This window comes from Antennarius striatus, chromosome 19 (genome assembly GCF_040054535.1).
Source record: "Antennarius striatus isolate MH-2024 chromosome 19, ASM4005453v1, whole genome shotgun sequence".
Taxonomy (NCBI): domain Eukaryota; kingdom Metazoa; phylum Chordata; class Actinopteri; order Lophiiformes; family Antennariidae; genus Antennarius; species Antennarius striatus.
This window is the reverse complement of record NC_090794.1, coordinates 6,892,058-6,912,086: the sequence shown is the minus strand read 5'-3', so window position 1 is coordinate 6,912,086 and position 20,029 is coordinate 6,892,058. Positions and strand designations below refer to the sequence as shown.

Here is a 20,029-nt window from a genome sequence, read left to right as displayed (position 1 = left end):
CAGTAGAGAGTTAGGTAATCCGGAAGACAGAAAATGGAAAACAGTATTCTTGGTCAATATAGCTGCTATAAAAAGTGCACTGGAATCATTATATCTTGTTCTTGATTGGACCTTGATTTTACTGTATTGTATCTTTTTAATTTCTGATGTGTGAAAGTTTTTTATTGGATTTCTTTAATGCACTAAGTTTGCTGCTCTCTTGGCCAGGTTGTCCTTTGAAAAGAGGTTGTTTTTTTTAGATACACATTCATTGTACAATTCTGTTTTGTCTTTTGTCATTTGAATCACCCTGCTTCATGTAACTACAGAACAAATTTGCATGAGTAACACTGTCTTATGCTACAATTCTGAAACTTCACGTATAGAGATTCTACTATTCCCCGTCTGGATAAATAGAGTTTTGTTTTTTTTGTTTTTTTTAAAAGTTGCAATTTATTTCTGTTTCCTCCTTTCCCTTGGACAATCTAAGTACTAAAGGTGACATCTAGTGCTATACAATCGGATTAACATTTGAAAGAAACAAAGGTAAAACCAGAAAGGAGAAGAATAAGAATAAGGGATATTTGCAGTAGTGACTGGTTGTGTTTATATCAAGCGGATTGTGTATTGTGAAAACAAAGTGTGCAACAATCAGATCCTTTCACTTTCTCTCTGGCCTCTTGCTCTTTACCGCCCCCTCAGGACGCTTTTATTATCTACCCCAGCGAAATCATGAGTCTCCTTGCGCTCACTCTTTCTCCGAGCCTGTCACCTCTCCAGCTCCAACAGTGTCTTCATCCTTTTAGTTTTTCCACGTCTATCGTTTAAACCTACCATGAGTAAATCATTTTTCTTTTTTTTCCCCACGGATCTTGGGCAAAAATAAGTAAATGCCCAGCCTACCTTTGTTCGGATATCTTTTTAAATATTAACAAGTTGGTATGTCATCGCTGACTGGAAGAGGAGACAGATTTCCTGCGTCTGTCAGAGGAACACACTGGGTACGTAAGATTTATTCATTATGAAGGGTGTTTTTTCGGTGAGCACTGTTGTCTGGAGAGTTTCACAATAGATTAATATAATTACACTGCCAGAAAACAGTTGGGTGTGGTTGGAGCTGTTTCACGTCGATTGACATCTCATTTCCTACCAAAGCCCACATACATCCTTCTTGTTCATTTTTAGGGCTCAGAAGTGCAGCATCACTGTGAACTTGTCGGCTTTCTTGGAACTGTTAACGGGAAAGACCTCCGGCGCACGGAGCGCCTCACCCCGGAGGGTACGGCCAGGAGCGACCCGCCGCGGAACATGTGCCAGAGATCGGACGCTGTCCCGTCATACAAGTCCCTCCCCGGGACGTTAAGGGACCGCATCAGGAGTACTACCTGCATGTCCTCTGGTAGTGGGACAGTATGGAGAAGCACTACCTCAGTGGATCAAGGATTTGAGCGATATGATAGGAAAGTTGCGTGTTGTGAGAAGTGCTCGGCAACCCTTGTTGCTCTCAAGAAACAAGCGCTGAGCCTGGCTGTTCACCATCACTTCTCCTGCAAGGTCAGTCACCAGGGGGACGTCGTGGATCATTCATGCTACTTTTAAGGTCTTATTCATCAGATAAATACATCTTAAATAGTAACTTTTCACAAGAAATCACGACTTTTCACCAGGTGGTGTGGTATAGCGGAGCATGCAGACAGACAATACGAGTATACATGTGTATTATAATAATCACATTTTCAACAAACGAGGATGGTTAATAAATGCAAAATATGTATCAATAGTAATTCTGAGAGTTAAGATGTAAGCTTAATTTAGTTAACTCAAAATATAAGAAAATTACTGATATCTACACTGTGAATATAATTACATACATGTTGTTCAGACAAGACCAGCATATTGAATATATTAGCCATTTATTTTCTACCTGAGCACAGCTGACTCATTTAGAAAAAAAATGCCCATACAATATTTTCTGCATGTACAGTATGTGTGATTGTTGCATAAATCTGAGTTTTAAAGTTCCTGTGGGAGCTTCAGTCTTTACTGTGCTGCCTGTGGGAGGTATGCAGACTGTCCATCTGTACATTTGTCACCACTAACATCCATCAAAACACACTTCAATCGACAAAGTAAACCAGCGCTGTTCCTGTGCAAGTGGTTTCAAATGGGCATGAATATTTCATCTCCGACATCCATGTGTCATCTCTACAGTCCTCTGCATTGGGGGAAGACAATTTATTTTTGTCCTCTTAAGTGGGATGGGGCACAGCAAGCATCATGTTTTCTAGAGAGATGCGGGCCAGAGTGGTGCACAGCGTGAAGAGGGGAGGGATCGTTTCTTGTGGCCACACACATGGTCAGAAGAAATCCAATAAGAGAGCTGGCTCCATGCAAGTTTATCGATCAGAGCATGATTTCTCTAAAGCATCACGGCTGTGTGATGTCATCTTTTGAGATGGGCTTTCAATCTGGTTAAGACGGAAAGTCCAGTCTCCCATCTGGCTACACATACAGCACATGCCCCCCCCCCCCTCTTTATCTCTTCATATCCTTTTATATATCTTCCAAAATTTCTATTTAACAAAGAACGCATCATGCAGACTGAAATCATGACAGAGCAGATTAATCAAATTTTCCTAAAATCTCAAGGTCTTTTCATCTGGGGGAAAATGTCAACCTGCAGGAAGGTCGTGATGGATGGGCAGTGAGAGTGTTGGATGTCGGTATGTGTCAAGGGCAATCGCTTGATGTTCATTTTATTAGATTTGGCTGTATGGGTCTAAGCTTGGAATACAGAAAAAAGGAGAATGTAATTGGATTTAAACTTTTTTAACCTTCATCTGAATTTTTTTCATGACTGTACACTTGATTACTATAGCTGATTCAGATATAACCTGGGCAGCACAGTGGTGCAGTGGGTTCTGCTGTTACCTCACAGTTAGGAGGGTCTGGGTTCAATTCTTTTCTGTGCAGACTTTATACATTCTCCCTGTGTCCACATGTGTTCTCTCTGGATTCTACGGCTTCATCCAAAAACATGTATGCATGAAGGTTTTTTTTTCTTTCTACTCTTTTCAAGTTGGCAAGACTTGTGTTAATCGATACTGACTACATGATTGCTTTGCTAAGTGCTAAGCTTGCGTTCAGTGGTTTTTCATTTTTCAATACTCAGTTTCCATATTGCTTCAGCTAGACATTAAACAAAGCACACAAGCGTTGTTATTATGTTTTCACTATAGACCTGTGCTGATTTGCAAAAATAGAGCTAAATCACAGGCAAGTTACCAAAAATATTATGAGGTTATCTTATTTTGCAGGACTCAAGTGGCCTGTCAACATTTCTTTATGACAACCTTCGCATCCATAGCCGGTCCACCATTGAGTCCAGGGAGAGAGAGAGGGAGCAGGGCCAGTGTGGAAGCTGCAATGCAAACCTGCACCAGCTCAAACAAGAGGCCATCCACTTAGCTCTGAGCAGGGGTCAGGCATTATCCAACCCTCTCTATGAACCCAGTTCTATCACCGGAACGCTGCTGGGACAAAGCAGATCAAGGCATGTGGATAGAGTTCCTAGAGAACCCACCGTCGCTGGACATCAAATCCACAGCCGCACCCACAGTCCTCACAGCCCAAGAAGCCCAAGGACACCTCAGAGGACTCCTCAAACCCTCAGATGGAGGGGCCCTAAACTCCCCAGCAACGATATGGACCGCTGGGTAGAAGAGCAGCAGCAGCTGGTTGCATCTATCTACCCTCACCATCAGGTAACCCTAAAAGCTTCTCCCACCTCTAAATCACACATTCCCTCGTGTACGTCCTCCCTTTTAATGAGCCATGTGGGTAAAGTACATCTTTGCGGGTGCACATGTCAGCAAAGAAATGATTCATAGCATCTAATCAGAGCCTATTTAGATTCCATGGATTCAGACGTTGTTCAAAAGTACTTTTGCTAATGGAATAGAATTGGGTCATGATTTACCTTTGTCATAAAACCGGCCGGTCCAAAAGCTCTCGTGATCAATAGGGGGATGGTTATATTTAAGGGAGGATGGATGGTGAAATATGCATTAGTGTGATGGAAGCCACACCAGATTGAGCCTGCCTCCTGTATGTTTCCCTGTGAAAAAGGCCATAAACCTATGAGAGGTGAGGGAGTGTTAGATGCTTTATATGATTTTATTCATTAAGATGGGGGGGGTCCTTCTGACAACTTGCTGACAAAAAATATGGATGTCCTTCATTTGGCATACCACCACTGAGCTTTATGAATACAAAACCTCAAATTCAAAAACTGATTTTGTCTAAATTGACAGTAAAACAGTTATATAGACATTTTTTTTGTAATGGTGGCCAATGGGGAAAATGCACCTAGACCATGAGGGAACTTTGCTGTTCTTACAACACTATGATTGACTACTCGGAGAAATTGGAAGCATCTTCGTTGTATCAGCATAAAAATAATACATCTATTTATGACCTGGATCACAAAGAATTCCATTGCAATTGAGTTGATAGCAAGTCCAGGCACATTTTAAAACCAAACTTGACTTAGGAGAGCTCCTAACAACAATGTTTTATGGGTTTTCAAGCTTTGTGTAAAAGAGCTGAGGTACAATGGAATGTCTTCTTATGTAGAAGTAAATCCTGGATGCTTTAACTCACTTTAAAAATTACATAATGGCGATATTATCACATCTCCTTGTAATAAAACACTGGTGTTAACCCTAACCCATGTCATAAAATCATAGTTTTTGAAAAAACAGTAAATACAGTATATGTACATATGTAAGAGCTATTTAACCAGACTAAAAGCATTGAGTCAACATAAGACTGGATATATAAAAAGCTACTAACAAATAAAATCTGATAATGACAAACAACAAAATCCACTGACCTCATCTTAAAATGATTATCTGGCATTTACTGGCTTTTGTCTGAAATCAAGGAAGTATTTTATAAAAACTAAATATATTAAGACATTTAATTGCTAAAACTGCCTTAGATATCTGTATGCGTCCTTTGAGAGCAGACAGCTTGTCTGGCATAGCAACAGGAGCTGAATGGGGTGGGGCTCAGTAAACGGTCAGTTTGACTCAAATAGACTTGAAGGCAATATTGTAATTAACCTGTTATTCTTAATCGACTTGTCTAATCACATTTAACCATAACAATGAAACATCTCACTCAAATGAAACAGGACTGGATGAGAAATTAGTCAAGTGGGTCCAGTATTGGAGTAGATCAATACAGGTTAAGGTCGAATAATACGGCGGGAGAGAGAGAGAGAGCGATGGATGGTGAGCGAGGACAGACTAGACAAAACAGAGGACGCAGGAAAAATGGATGGCGATAGCGGGGAAGAGAGAGGGGAATTAAGTGTTTAAGATGCAAGGCAGAAGAAATAGCCTGGAGAGAAATTACTATTTAGAAAAATGGAGATAAGGGCAGGAGAGAAGAGAGGAAAACAAGCGATAAATCATATGAACAAATGCTGAGAAATCAGAACAAGCAGAGAATTGTGTGCAGATTGAAGAGAAGATAAGTTAAAGGAGACTGAAAAGGTTACAGGAGTAAAGAGTAGCGGAGGAGGAGGGGCAGGGGAGCATCTATACATTATCCATATTACCTTTGGTTGCATGCATTAGCTTAGCACTGCCTTTGTTCCCCTCCCAGCCTCCTTCTTAACAACCGCAGCCCTCTCATGGCACTAAGTGGCAATTTATGATCGGACATTATAAAGAGTAAAAAAAGTAGACGCTGTTATCTTGTCCTACGAAAGGGCTAAGACGCTAATGATATTTGGAGCTAGGGAGCCATCAGAGCACTGTAATGCATAGATGTTGGGTCAGTGACCTGTAGCATGATGACTGCATGTTGAATTGTAACTAACATGAATGTTGAATAGGTCAGGCCGTATACACACACGACACAGTTATGAATGAATAAAGGCAAAGCAAATCCCTTGGAGCTACAGTTGTGCACATGTTGGGGTAGCTTTATAGATAATTCCTTGTATGGATCTGTGTGTGTGTGTGTGTGTGTGTGTGTGTCTGTGTGTGTCTGTGTGTGTGTGTGTGTGTGTGTGTGTGTGTGTGTGTGTGTGTGTGTGTGTGTGTGTGTGTGTGTGTGTGTGTGTGTGTGTGTGTGTGTGTGTGTGTGTGTGTGTAAGAGAGAGAGAGATGGAAGTAGTGACCGAATGTTTGCTGCAGTCATGTTTTACCTTCAAATCATTCCTCACACTCCACATACAACCAGTCAGAGCAGTAACATAATGGTGGTTGAAACCCAGGGTGCTCTCAACCTAGTCCGGGTACTTAGCCAGACGCTCCCCCACGCTCGTCCCCACAGTAATTCCCTTGATAATAGCCCCTTTTGGAGTAGATACAGGACTGCAATTATAGATTTGGATTTTTATAATGAGCTATCTTCTCCAGCAGGCTACAGATGGTGCTGCACGGGGCCGTGGTGACGCTGGGATTGTACAGACCAGCTCAAAGATCCCTCACATATCCAGAGTGGTGACAATTGCCAACACAGCTGCTATGTCCCTTTTAGCCAGGTAAAGATATTTACAATAAAACAACTTCCGTATAAAAATGTATCTGCATTGTTGACGCCGCAGACGTCAGTGATGCGACCCCCCCCCCCACTTCCCTATAGGGCAGCTGAGAAGCTCAACCTGACAGCGAGGAAAAAAGGCCAGGCTTCTGATCCAGCTCCTGCTCACTACTCCACCTGCTTCAGGGAGCTGATCCAGAAAAACCCACCACCCATCCCGTCCTGTCTGCTCCAAGCTGCCACTAGAACCAAAGACACACCCAACGTTGCCAAGGTAGACCACAGGATCTCTAGGATAGATTTGATAATAATACCAGCATCGATTTGCAGCTACCATATGAGAATTAGGTGAATATCATATAACATACTATGCATATTTAATTTATCGCACACCATAATACTATTGGCAAATATCAAATCAGAAAAGGAGAAGCCAGTATTTTGGTATGTATATTTATTTATTTTATGGCTTAAAAGTAGATGGAACATTGATGCCCTTCAGCCATTTAATTCAGCTTAACATAAGGGAAGGGAAGACACAGTGTTTAATTATACGACCACATTTGTGTTTCTGTTTGTATTAATCAATATTCAATTTATCAGTTAGTCAGGTTAATAACTATGTATAACAAGTAACGTATTTTGAAGAAATTTTAGCATAATATTATTTTGACTTTCCGTTTGAAATTTGTCTAATCAAGGTTATATTTTCCCCTGAGCTTCAGTCTGAAAGCTAAGCCAATGTCTTTCCTCTCTAGTTAGGTATTTTAACACAAAGCAGCCCATCTTGAAGGTTTTTAAAGGTTCCTTCTCAAAAACAAATGAGGATTTTTTGAGATATGGTTAAATTTATAAACAAAATTAATGCAGATACAGTTACAAAACAGAAAAAAATCCATCATGTAACCTATGTTCACAACCATGGAATCACCCAAACAGGTTTTCCTCTATAATGTATGATATTGTAGCTATATACATGTGCCTTACTTATTGTATTCTTTGCTGACTACTCATTTATATTCATTATGTTAACATTAATTCAGGGAGAAAGTTAAGGCCTTTGCTGTAAAATTGACATTCACTTGATGAGCACCCAGTGTAAATGGTCCAACTGTGTTGTGTAAATAAATGTACAGACACTTGGAAAGTTATCTGGCACCATCTTCGCCCACAACCACCACCTTGGAAGGGATTCAACTACCATTGTTGAGGAGTAAAGAGATGACAGTCAATTTGGAGGAGATCCTATATCACCCATTCTTCTTGATACACTGTAATGTGGTGCTAATGTCTCCATCTTGTTCTTCCCCTCGCCTCCTCTCACCTCCTATGGGAGAAACTGGGGGAGATCAATATGGCTGCCTGCCCTCTGCTTGTCTCGGATGGATGGACTCATGGGTTTTGTCTAGGGTTACATGTAAGGGCTCAGACAGACCCTGATGCTAGCCACACCTGCATGAGGACTGTGTACCTCTGTGTGCTTTAGATAATGTGTGTATTTGAGAGTGGAGCAGGATTTTCTCCACTTGTAAATGTGTCCCTTGAATAATTTAACCCTCATAAATACAGTTTGACACATGTTCAATAGGGCTGGGGAGCCCCTTCCTGCATAGGGAAATAAAATTATGAGGTAAGGGGGAAAGAATCATTTACAGACAACATAATTCATCCTACAGCAGATGGAATATGCCTTTCAGATTCTGAAATTGTTAATGATGTCATCATGGTGTAATGCAGTCCTGGACTATTTCAAGAAAACCATATTTGATTGGACATCTTAGGTTACTTGCACTCTGGCAGACCTGAATGTTGACTAGGAATAATATTATAATTGGTTTATAAATTTCACAGAGCTTCTTGTCTTTTATGAGGTCAGTGTTGCCCCGTCTGCCTGCAGACTAAGACCTGTGAGTTGAATTCTTTGCTGTCAGTCAGAATCTAACTTAATATAAGACCTTAAAGCCTCTAAATCTGAAGGCTTCCTGTAGAGAACTGCATTAAGTAATTAATGTCATGATACGTGGAACTGCAGCAGCAAAACCATCCTGCTGTAAGTACATGTATAGTTCCTGCACTAAAAGGATGTTTGCTGCAGCAATAGACATGTTTATTATCTCGGTTTTATCCTTAGCAGCACTGTGATCATTATCCTCTATGTACAAATCAGTTAATGGACACCAGAAAAAGAAAAGACAGTTGTGCCTCATTAAAGTAGTGTCAATTGTTGATGCTCTCAGATGATATTTTTAACTTTCTCACAACGTTATCCAATTCCAGGATGTGAAAACATTGATGTTTTAAATTTGTCAGAAACCCTTTCTTTGTAATTTTCTTTTTGCTGCTGGTTTTTGATTTTAATACTTAAATTCATGCATTCAGATCTAATTGTGTATATGCTGCTGGTAAAAGCAAAGGAAGCTTGAAATTGATAAATTTATCTCAAATTAGCTTGAAATAATAGTGGGGCCAGACATATTGTCTACCTCTACTGTGGGGATATTTATAGTTTCTGTTTTTATTTGTCCAGTGTTTTAATGTTCACCGTGAAGTTCACCTTGTTAGTTTAGCATGTAAACATTAATAATCTGCAATAAGCAGGAAACAGAACTGGGGATAATGGAATCATTCTGCATGAATCTGGCCATGAACATTAACAATATGCAAAGGTTCCCCATCATACTTAACATTCCACTGGATAGCCAAGTTCACATCATACTGTAAATTTCACTAAGTTTCCGTCTCCTGTGGTGTGCAGGTCAAAGTTGTTGTGAGGGTTAACCCTACGCTGTCTGAGTGTCACGGCCAGCCACCTGTTCTCCTGATTGACCCGTCTAAGAGAAGAATCACCGTGATGGAACACGCCAGCAGAAGCCACTCATACGCCACTATGACACTAGACAGAGATGGCAGAAACCCTCTGAAGACCTACAGCGTTGATTCCGTCTATCCTCAGGAGTCAAGCCAGGTTTGGATCTTCATCCTGATTACACATTAATTCATGTGTGATTTTAAATGTATTTGTGGTCTTTTTTTCCCACATTAACAAATGTAACAGCATAATATTCTTTCTGACACAATCTGTGTTTTCTCATATGTGTGACAGACTTTTCTCTCCTCTGTATTCACAATTTACTTGGTTTTATCTGTCTGATGACCTGAAAATTGATAGGGTCTAGATGGCCACCACAATTACACAACTCGTCAATTATATTCAACCTTCTCCAAGATCTGCTTACAGTAGCTGAGCCCAAGGGAATCTATGCATCCCTCATCAGCTTCAGTTCTTTCGTTTCACTGCTGATGAATCATAAGATGCTCGCTGTCCTTTGTTCCCTCTGACCAGGCTGAGGTGTGTGCAGGAGTCTTGGCTGATGTCATCCGCTGCGTGCTCAGTGGCAGCGATGGATGTGTACTCGGTTTGGGGTGTACCGACGTGGGTGAGTAATGACCCGTTTGTAGAGGCCAAGGGTTAAAAATCCTTTAAAATCCTAGGATGAGAGTGGGACAGATTTATCTGGGCTCAGAAGCCATCCTCCCCCTCCCTTCTCTTGCTTTTCTGCCCCATCATTGATATCATCCATTCTTATTCTTCCACTTAAACCCCCACCTTTATTTTCTTTGATACGCATTTGTCTTCTGCATATTCTGTCATTACTACAGTAGTAAAAGATGCTTGTTGCCATTTAATTTCTGCTTCTCTGTCACCCATCCTTCACCTGTTACTTTGGAAATAAAAGCCTTTTCATTAATTATGCAGCATGGATGCTTTTTTAAAAGCCTCCCTTTGCCCAATAGGGGACTCAATATAATGCACCAAAAGACACAAATATTTTCTTTTGCACAGTATGTAGAGGGGGACGTAAATAGAACGGACTGTAATATGTTTCAATTAGAGATAGAAACCTGCACTTAGCCTCGGTGAATGGGTTTAATAGACCCCCTCCACACACACACACGCACACGCACGCACACACACACACACACACACACACACACACACACACACACACACACACACACACACACACAGAAAAAGGGTAAGGACAGGGTCTCCTTGGAGCTGCTCTTCCACATGACGCCACTCTCCGTAAATCTGATTGAATTAGTTGGCCAACACCAACTACATGTGGCCCCCAGCCAGAGAATATCAATCTCCTCCACAGAATACTACTCTTTCTGAATAACGGTAGGCAGCTTGGCCTTTGATTGCAGTAAACCAATTCTCCCATCCTCATTCAATTAAAGTTTGAATATGACAAAATATGGAAAAACAGACCCATAATTCAAAACTAATGTAGGGCAAAAGTGCATTTGGAGCGACAGTGTGACACCATTCTGTTGGAAAATGTATGAAAATGTTTGTCTGCGTGCTCCATTGTTAAAGTGACCACATAAATTGTGTCTTGTGATTTCTTTTACAAGCTGAAATACACTAGTATAGATAATGTTATAGTATATACTGTATCTGCTGTTTAAAACACTGAACACTTAACACTCTTTTCTGTTTCAGGATCCTGGTCCAGCATGGTGGGAGGCAGTGAAAGCCTCCAGAAGATTGGTGTGATTCCCTGTGCCATCTCCTGGCTGTACAGTGCCATCGAGCGGCGGAGGGAAAAGACCTGGACTGATTTGACTGTATCAGTGTCTGCTATAGAGCTGTGCTGTGGGGAGGAGGACACACTGAGAGATCTACTGGGGGAGGTCGTCCCCTCACCAAGCAGTATCCAGGACAGTCCAAAATCCCACATTAGACTACAAGAGGACCCCGTCTACGGGGTTCAGGTAGATGGAAAAAGATTTGCTACACCTACACCTAAAAAACTCAGATGTCAGATTGTTTTAATCAAATTACCTGTCCACCTGCCAATCTCCTCTGCTCCATTCCAGCTACGTAATCACAACCGGGTGAAGGCCCCCACTGCTGAGCGGGCTGCTTCCCTCCTGGATGCAGCCATTGCAGCCCGGCGCCACAATGACTTTGTTACATACCTGTGTCACAGCTCCATAATGTTCTTCACTCTCCATATCCAGCCACCACGAACGGAGAGCAGCACCATTGGAAAAGGTTGTAACAAATTATTCAGCTGAAGTTTCAGTCTGTCAGATTTAATTCATCCAGCTATCCCTAAATTCAGTTAATGCAATTTGAAATATATTTTATAATTCCAGTGCTCATTCTGTGCATTTACAATTTCTTCTCATTTCTCCCTGAAGGTACACGTGGCCCGACAAAGTTTACCATGATAGACGTTTGTAGCGGTATCAGGGGTATGAGCAAGAATAAACTTCCATATTCCGAACTGGGTTCCATTGTTGTCTCTCTTCTAAATGGACATAAAACCACCCCTAACAAGTACGAATATAACTCCAAAACAGTATATACTGTGAAAAATCATGGCCTGAAAATACAAAATGATTAGATTTAGCTTCTTTGACATTTATATTTTCTGCTCATAGGGGTAGTAAGCTGACGATGCTGTTACGAGATTCCTTGGGCCATGTGAACTGCCATACCACAGTGATCGCTCAGGTGGCTGACTCGCTGCCACACCTTCAGGAAACTCTATCCACCATCCAGCTGGCTTCTCGGATCCGTAGAACTCAGAAGAGAACTAAAGTATGTCATGTCTTTTTGAGAGTCATCTTATAATAACGCATTATTGGTGCCTCTTTATTATGAAGGCAGAAGAAGTTATAGAATGTCAGTTTTTATAAATATGTATTGTATGGACTGTCCAGCTGTACATGTAATTCCACAACTTATCTTCATTCAACAGCAGTCCACTTCCTGCTCTCCGTCTAGGAGGAGTTCGACTAAAGACTATGAGAGGGGACTTCAGTCTTATGGGCATTCCACTCTACGTGCATTCCATTCCACCGATGAAGTCGATGTTGACATCCCTCATTTCCGCTTACGTGGTGAACTGGATGAGCGCTCCAGCAGTGACCAGTCCTGTGACACCGTCATTCAACTCGACTCAGATGGCTTGGTCCAGTCCAAAACAACATCTAGATTGGCACAACCTGAGTTTGTGCCAATTATACCTTCTTTGCATCCTAACAAGACAGACATGGATGATCCGGAGTTTACTGCACTGCTTCAGCAGCTTCTGAGTATTCCTAAGCTCCAGGGAGAAAGAAAAAATGAGGAAACTGTTCAAGGGACTATTGAAATGCTGAAAACAGAAATGAAGAAGCCAGGGAGGGACTGTCTTAAATGTGACACATTTGCTGAACTTCAAGAGAGATTGGGCTGCATTGATGGAAGCGAGACAACAGTGGACGCGCTCAAATCCACATTGAAAGGGTCTTGTGTTAGCAATGTCACAACCCAATCACAACCCCAGAAAAGAACAGAGAAACAAGCGGATAAAAAACCATCAGAAACCCCACAGACAATGTTGAATCAGGGGTTAGCCTGCAGTCAGACCTCTGTTGGAGAAAAGCAAACAGATGGTGCCATCCAGGGAGACAGCTTTCAGAGAGAGGATTCGGGTCTATATGACTGTGAGGAGTGCAGTGGAACCAGCTCCAGTGAGGAACTATTGAATCAAACTCTAAACAAGAGCTATTGTTCAGAGCATCCCAAAAATAAAACTGTCAAATCAAATGAAAAGCTTTCTTCTCAGGACTTTAATGAGGATGCTCAGGGTATGGTCGGCGCAAGTCCCCTAACATTTCAATGTACAGTTAAGCAGGAGAGTCCTGAGGCTGCTGATTGGTTCAAAACAGACAAAAGAACTTCACCAGTTGGAAAGAGTTCCCCCATATCTCCTTCCTCCACTTGCTCCTCTTCAAACTCTTCAGCTGCACGTGGGGATGTCTTACCTAATCACCAAAAAGAGGACAGTAAGGAAATGAAGGCAACTATCACGGTAACCGTTCAACAACCTTTGGACCTAAAGGGTCAAGATGAACTTGTCTTTTCTATGGTGGAAGAGGTGACCATCAGTGGAGCATTGAACAGAGGGAGGACAGGTGGAAACATTATTTGTATCAGAGATGCTGCCCATTCGCAGGCACATATTCAAGGTTCTACCAGCTCTCTGCCAATCAGGATAATCAGCAATGTCTGTGATGAATCTGTAGCTACAGGATCCTCTAATACAAACCAAAGCTCTGCAGTTCAATCTGTAGTTGTAGAGGCTAAAAAGGAACCCCCTCAGCCAGATTGCAAGAGGGAAAAGAAGTTAATACCTTCTTTCATAAATCCCATGTTGATTAATACTGATTGTGAGGTAGACAGTGGTAAAGAAACGGAAGCCCCTTTGGATGTTTTTGCTGGAGCCGAGCTACAGTCTGAGCTGAGACTAAAGAATGTCAAATGTACAGAAGATAAGAGGGCTCCTGAGAAGAGGAGTGGGGCTCCTGCTTTGGGAACACATATCAAAAAGCCTGAAAAATCACGTGGCACATCTTTCCCTCAAACAGCGCTTCATCCATTGGTTTCTAGAGACTCAACTTTCTGCAAAGAAACTGAAGAAAACAAAACATGTGGAAAGAGACTAAGATCAACAGATAAGAGTCACCCTGGAGAAAGGGAGCATGTTTACTCAACTAAAACTCCAAGGGGCTTGGATGGGGGAGAAATCCCTTCCAGACACGTTGGGAATGACCCCAAGAGATTTAGTGCCTCAACTGGTTGCCAAGAAACCACCACACCTTCATCAAAAGCAGGTGGTTTGTCAGGAAGCTGGCAAAATGCCAAACACCAGGTTAGCTTCCATGGTCGTTATATGGCAGACGACCACAGAGACCCGAGAGGGATGACATCATCCATGCCATGTAGTCCAATAGTAACTTTGGAAAGGAGGCAGGGTAGACGAGACTCCCCAATGAATCAAAGCCTCAAGGTCTCCTCTCCTCAGAAACATGGAACAGAGTACAAACAGCGTGGTACCCGTGCTCCCAGTAAGAGTGTTGAATCATTGTTTGAGTCTTCAAGTCTAAGAATGAACAAGTGTGGGAGGTTGAAGTCACCCACTGAGGACAGCAGCAAGCTTTTCAGCGCTAAACTAGAACAGTTGGCCACCAGAAGTAATTCCTTGGGTAGAACCCCAAGGTATTTTCCTACTCTGGACAGAGACAGCAGTAACACATCTATGAGCTCAAAGGGGAGCTCTAAGGGAAGTACTGAAAGGGCCAGCAAGGGAGATTATAAAGGACATAGTGAGGGAGACTGCACCTTACCAAGGGCAAGCAGGAGCCCCAGGAAGCATCCTCGGTCTGACCAGAGGCATCACTTCTTTCCATCTGAAGATCATGCTATGCAGTCAGCTAGGCATACCCATTCCAAGCTCTCTGCCGTGGGGAAACTTAAGTTGGCTGCACCCAAAATCCGTCGACTGTCTGCCTCAAGCATCAAGAACCTCACTCTCCCCCACAAAAGCTTGCAACAATCCATCCACAGCAGCTCCAGTCTTTCCCCAGATGGCAAAGCTGTTAGCTTTGAGCGGACATCCTCTTTTCTCTCCTCTTCCCCTCCACATTCTTTTCACTCCATCAGTCGGACCCCAAGCCAGAGTTCAACATGCTCGTCCACAAAATCTGCCATCCATGGGTTTGTCAACGGCCGAATCTCAGACCTCCTAAAGGAAAGGGCCTCCAGCCCCACTTCACTAGGACTTGATCAAATGGCTGCTCTTCCCTCACCGTACAGCCAGGTGACTGCTCCACGCACGCCTGATTACATGAGTGGGCATGCGAGTGACACCACTAGTGTGTTGAGTGGAGATTTGCCACCGGCAATGGGGAAGACTTCCCTGTATTTCTCGAACAGGAACAGTCTGGTGAGCAGTGGATATGACAGCATGGTGAGAGACAGTGAAACCACAGTTAGCGGAATTTCAATCAGAGATTCTGACAGGAACGGCTCTCTCCTGAGTGAGGCTCGCAGCAGCCGATCATCTCGGAGGAGAGGAAACACAGGTAAAACACCTGGTGTGATAGGCCTTTTATGAACTGACACAAATGACTTTTTCTTCTGGAAATACAGACGCTTGTACATGTGCTGAGAGTGTTCTTGTTCTTGTTGTTGTAGGGTGTTCGTGTTGCAACTGTACAGTAGCCTTACCAAATAGCACGCATATTGAGCAATGATAATGATTGCATTAGATGAATTCATAGGTTTTTCTCTCAAAACAACTACTTGTTTCTGTTACTTTCAATGATCACCTGATGGATATTGTGATGTATAACAAGGTAAATAACTTAAGCGCAAAAGCTTTTGTGATCTAATGTTTTAAGTTTATAATATGTCAATCGTGTTCCGTTCATTCACACCTCAGTTATGAATTTAATTTAATATAAACCAATAAAAGTGTGAAAAAAAATGAGATCAGTATCTGAAAAATTCTGCATATTTTGATTTTCTGCCATAGATTTACACCATATCTCTTTATTCAAAGGGACTTTTCGTTTGTAATCAGACCACATAACATATTAATGTGACATTAACTGGAGATGGCAGGCATCTGGAGAAAGCAGTCAGACCGAGTTTCCTTGGTGGAACTGAAATCCTATTTGTGTGGGTCACATCATTAATGTATGAACACCATGATGGTACTTAACTGATGGCAGCACAAAAACAGAAATTTACTCAATGATAAAAATGTGTGAGCATATCAGCAATTATTTACAATGAATATACACCAACAGATTGTTTTTCCATAATAAAAAAAACAGAGGTATAATAGGTACAATCCTTATAACCATTGTTGCTATGCTTGCATTGATAGTTTAACCAAGCATAACATCGAGGGCATTTCGGTATCTAAAGCAAGCTTCTCAGGCACCAAAATGAACACTTTTAAATGTATGTGAATAAACGTTTTGTCTTGTGTTAAGCTAAAGTATTTTTTAAACCAAGGCCATGTTATAAACATGAAACAAACACATATCTGACAATTGGTCATGCAACCTTTTCACTTCCCACTTCTAAAGGACATTATGATACATTTAAGTCTTGTGCCTCCTGTATAATTCCAAATTCCTTTCATAAATTACATTTACTGCTGGGCAATATGAAAACAAATCAACCTAAAGTGTCTTAATTTAATCCTGTATTTGAAACATGCATTGCTGCTTAAGAAAATACTTTACTTATTTATTTATTTGAATACCAACAAACATATAGAGACAAACCCTGTAAATAGAGCTCCTATCATGGCTTGAAGGTAAGAGATATTTTCACTCTGGAAAAACCTGATGGATTATATAAATGATCCAAACCATTATTAGAGTGGACACAGTAGTAGTAGCTGTTGATTTAATCAAATTGATAAATAAATAGATAATCACTAGGTTTTTTAAAATTTGTGGTACTGTATTAGGGCATTGTGAAAATAAAATCAGTTTGGTCCTGGATAAGAAAATTTTAACAGACCATTGCATATCGCATTTAGAGATTAAATGTGTTTGAAGAAAAGTGGCATGTGTGTGGTGACGTAATGTCCCGGGCTGAGTACTGTAGTCTACTCTCCTGAGACTGCCCCCCCCCCACCAGCAGTCTGAGGCGCAGCAAACATGATGCAATTTTAATGACCACATGGGGGGAAACTGGGTCAATGCTGCAGCAGAGGACAAAGGAGACCACTGGAAGTCAAACAAAAGAGGAGAAAAGCACATAACAATTAAATGTTTAGAGGTTTATCATTTGTTTTACCTCAAATGTACTCGCAGTGACCTTTTTAACCTGCCCTGTATGTGTAATCAGGTTAGTGTAATGGTGTAATTATATGTAAGAGCCTTTTGGCCTGCCCTGTCTTGGTCTGCGAGGTGTCATACCTGCCCTAACATGGTGTTTATGATGTTGTGTGTGTGTGTGTGTGTGTGTGTGTGTGTGTGTGTGTGTGTGTGTGTGTGTGTGTTGTGCTTGCCTTTTCATAATGAGCAAACTGCAAGATAATTCAAACCATATATATTAGCAGTTATTTGTACATAGTTATAGTAGCAATTTAAATTCTGATTTTGTAAAGTTAATGTATCATGTGAACATGAATAAAAGCAGTGAAATGCATGGTGTTTTTAGGGGTTTTCACGTTTCATTGCCAAGCTGAAGCTTTTGGAGCACCGCCAGCAGAGGATCTCAGAGGTCCGAGCCAAACAGCTGGACCAAACCAAACGCAGCCTCATGCTGGAAACCGCAAAGTGGAACCAAGAGTGTCAGCCAGATTATTTGTTATTTGACATTTATATAACTTTGCATTTCGATCACACAGCTGAGTTTCCTTTTGTAAAAGACTTGATTAAGTTAAAGGGCAGTGTTGGGCCTTGGTAGAGGTATATTCTCTGCAGAGTGCCATCTTTGTTATTATTGTTTGCTATTGTTAATTATTCAACTGTTTAATGTTGAAGGTTTTTTTTTTTTTTTTTTAATTTTTACTATGTAAGGGACCATGACAGAAATTTCCAAGTAGTCCAACCAACATTCCAAAATCCAAAGACATTAAATTGGAAGAGAAAAGAGAATAACTGTACAATAATAAACTGGTCAATCTGCTTTACGTGCCGCTTTAGTGGGATCTCCTTGTCTTTCTCCAGTAAACCACTGGCAAACCCTTGAGGTGGATACACTGGAGCACCCACAGGCCCTCAAAGTAGCTGGAGCATCGGCTCCTTATCTGCAAGGTCAATGTCATGATGGTCACTTGCTTCGATGGCTCCACCAGGAGACACCACGGGAAGCGATGACGTAGGCATGCAGAGCAGAGACCTTTGAAGGGAATCTGAGGGGGGGTGTTTGAAATGTGGCTAAATGAGAGTTTCTTCAGACTCTGTTCACCTGGCACCTCTCCTTGAATATTATAGATTGTAAAAATGAGAAACACTTCACACTCTGAGCTTCCACATTAGCTCTTTTGAGGTCAGTTTGTGCAGATTAGAGTCTTGTGCAATAACATCTTCCTTGCCTTCAGATATCAACTGATAGACTGATACCATCACCATTTTCTGAGACATATTGTGAAGCTTCAAAAGAAATCATCTGTCAGCAATCATGGTGACATGCAAAGCCTCCATTTGATCTTTAAAGTTAAAAAAAAAACATTTTTCTTTAGCCTTGTACAGTGATAAAACGTCAGGTCATATCAATGCAGCATCTGATGCTAACATTTAAATTTTCATTGAGATAAATGTTACACCATGTAAACTTTCCTCTTCTGGAAAAGAATCTGCAATAATGACCACATTATAAAACATTTACATTCAGTTTGTGAAGTTTTGAATACTCTGCATTAGTAATTGTCTTCACAAAACATTTAAAATCGGACATTGCTATAGACACTTAATGCAGGTAAACATATTTATTTATTTATTTATTTACACACACACGCACACGCACACGCACACGCACACACACACACACACACACACACACACACACACACACACACACACACACAGTATATTTGGAGACTACATCCATTTGAAACAATATCTGCTGCCTTTTTTATGCATCTTATCTTCATGTGTTTGTAACATGCATCACAGGTTCCTTTTTAAAAAACCACCACATAGACTTCACTCTGATCTGTACATTTTTGTTTTAGCATTTTGTATTTCGTCAATGACATTTGATTTTGTGATTACATTTTGAAGCAAAGCAAATGTAATCATAACTGACTGTTCTTCCATAAAGGTGTTTTTTCTCTCAAAAGTGTTAAAACGAACAGCAATATGGCATTTTGTAAAGAGGTGTTGGTGCTGAATATGACTAACTGCAATTCAAATGTTCAACCCTATGTTTAAGTAACTGCTTAGTGCAAAGGAAAATAGTGTTTCAGCTTTCTAAAATGATGAGGAAACAACACCTTAGATGTAAAAACCAATGCAAATTTCCTACTTTCCAGACATAGTGATCAACAACCTGGGTTCTAAAACTCCTCAGAAAAAGACTGCAGAATAAAACATGTGGATTCAACTCTTAGTGCCACAAAGGAATAATTGTATTAAACAAATGACATCATCGTGTCTGAAGAGATTCATGGCCCTGAAGTCATTGAGCCAATAAGAGAGGATGGGCTGATGCACAGTAATCAATGTACAGAGCTGAGCTTTCAACCTAAGTCGATTCATTTAAACATACAGGAAACACACACAGGCACAGACACAGACACAGACACAGACACACACACACACACACACACACACACACACACACACACACACACACACACACACACACAAACAGACACACATGCACAGAGGTTCTCTAGTGCCATCCATGGTATTGTGGTATTGTCACATGTGTTTGTATGCATTAATGTGCATCTCATTTTAATGGTAATGAAAATGCATGCTTGTGCATCATATACTGTATATGTGTGCAAAAAGTGAAATGGAGATTATATTGTGATTCACCAACAGCAGTATGACATAACACCGTACACACATACATAGATAACTTTACACAATTAAGTATTGTTCATGTGTACATTACTGTATAAGAGAACATTTAAGAAAGCAGAGCCATTTCTGCCTTCATCAGGTTTTG

The 20,029-nt window shown here is 41.1% G+C and overlaps 1 protein-coding gene across 1 annotated transcript; it reads left to right on the top strand.

Moving 5' to 3' along the window:
- The first annotated feature begins 920 nt into the window (after positions 1 to 920).
- Positions 921 to 18,228, top strand: kif26bb (kinesin family member 26Bb). Its single transcript, XM_068343306.1, is given in 16 exon segments — positions 921 to 980; positions 1,165 to 1,533; positions 3,297 to 3,743; positions 6,417 to 6,538; positions 6,640 to 6,811; positions 9,293 to 9,502; positions 9,881 to 9,974; positions 11,048 to 11,319; positions 11,425 to 11,602; positions 11,752 to 11,890; positions 11,995 to 12,154; positions 12,315 to 15,479; positions 15,578 to 15,595; positions 17,567 to 17,699; positions 18,079 to 18,136; positions 18,138 to 18,228. Coding segments are annotated over 16 exon segments (5,688 nt in total).
- The last annotated feature ends 1,801 nt before the right edge of the window (positions 18,229 to 20,029 follow it).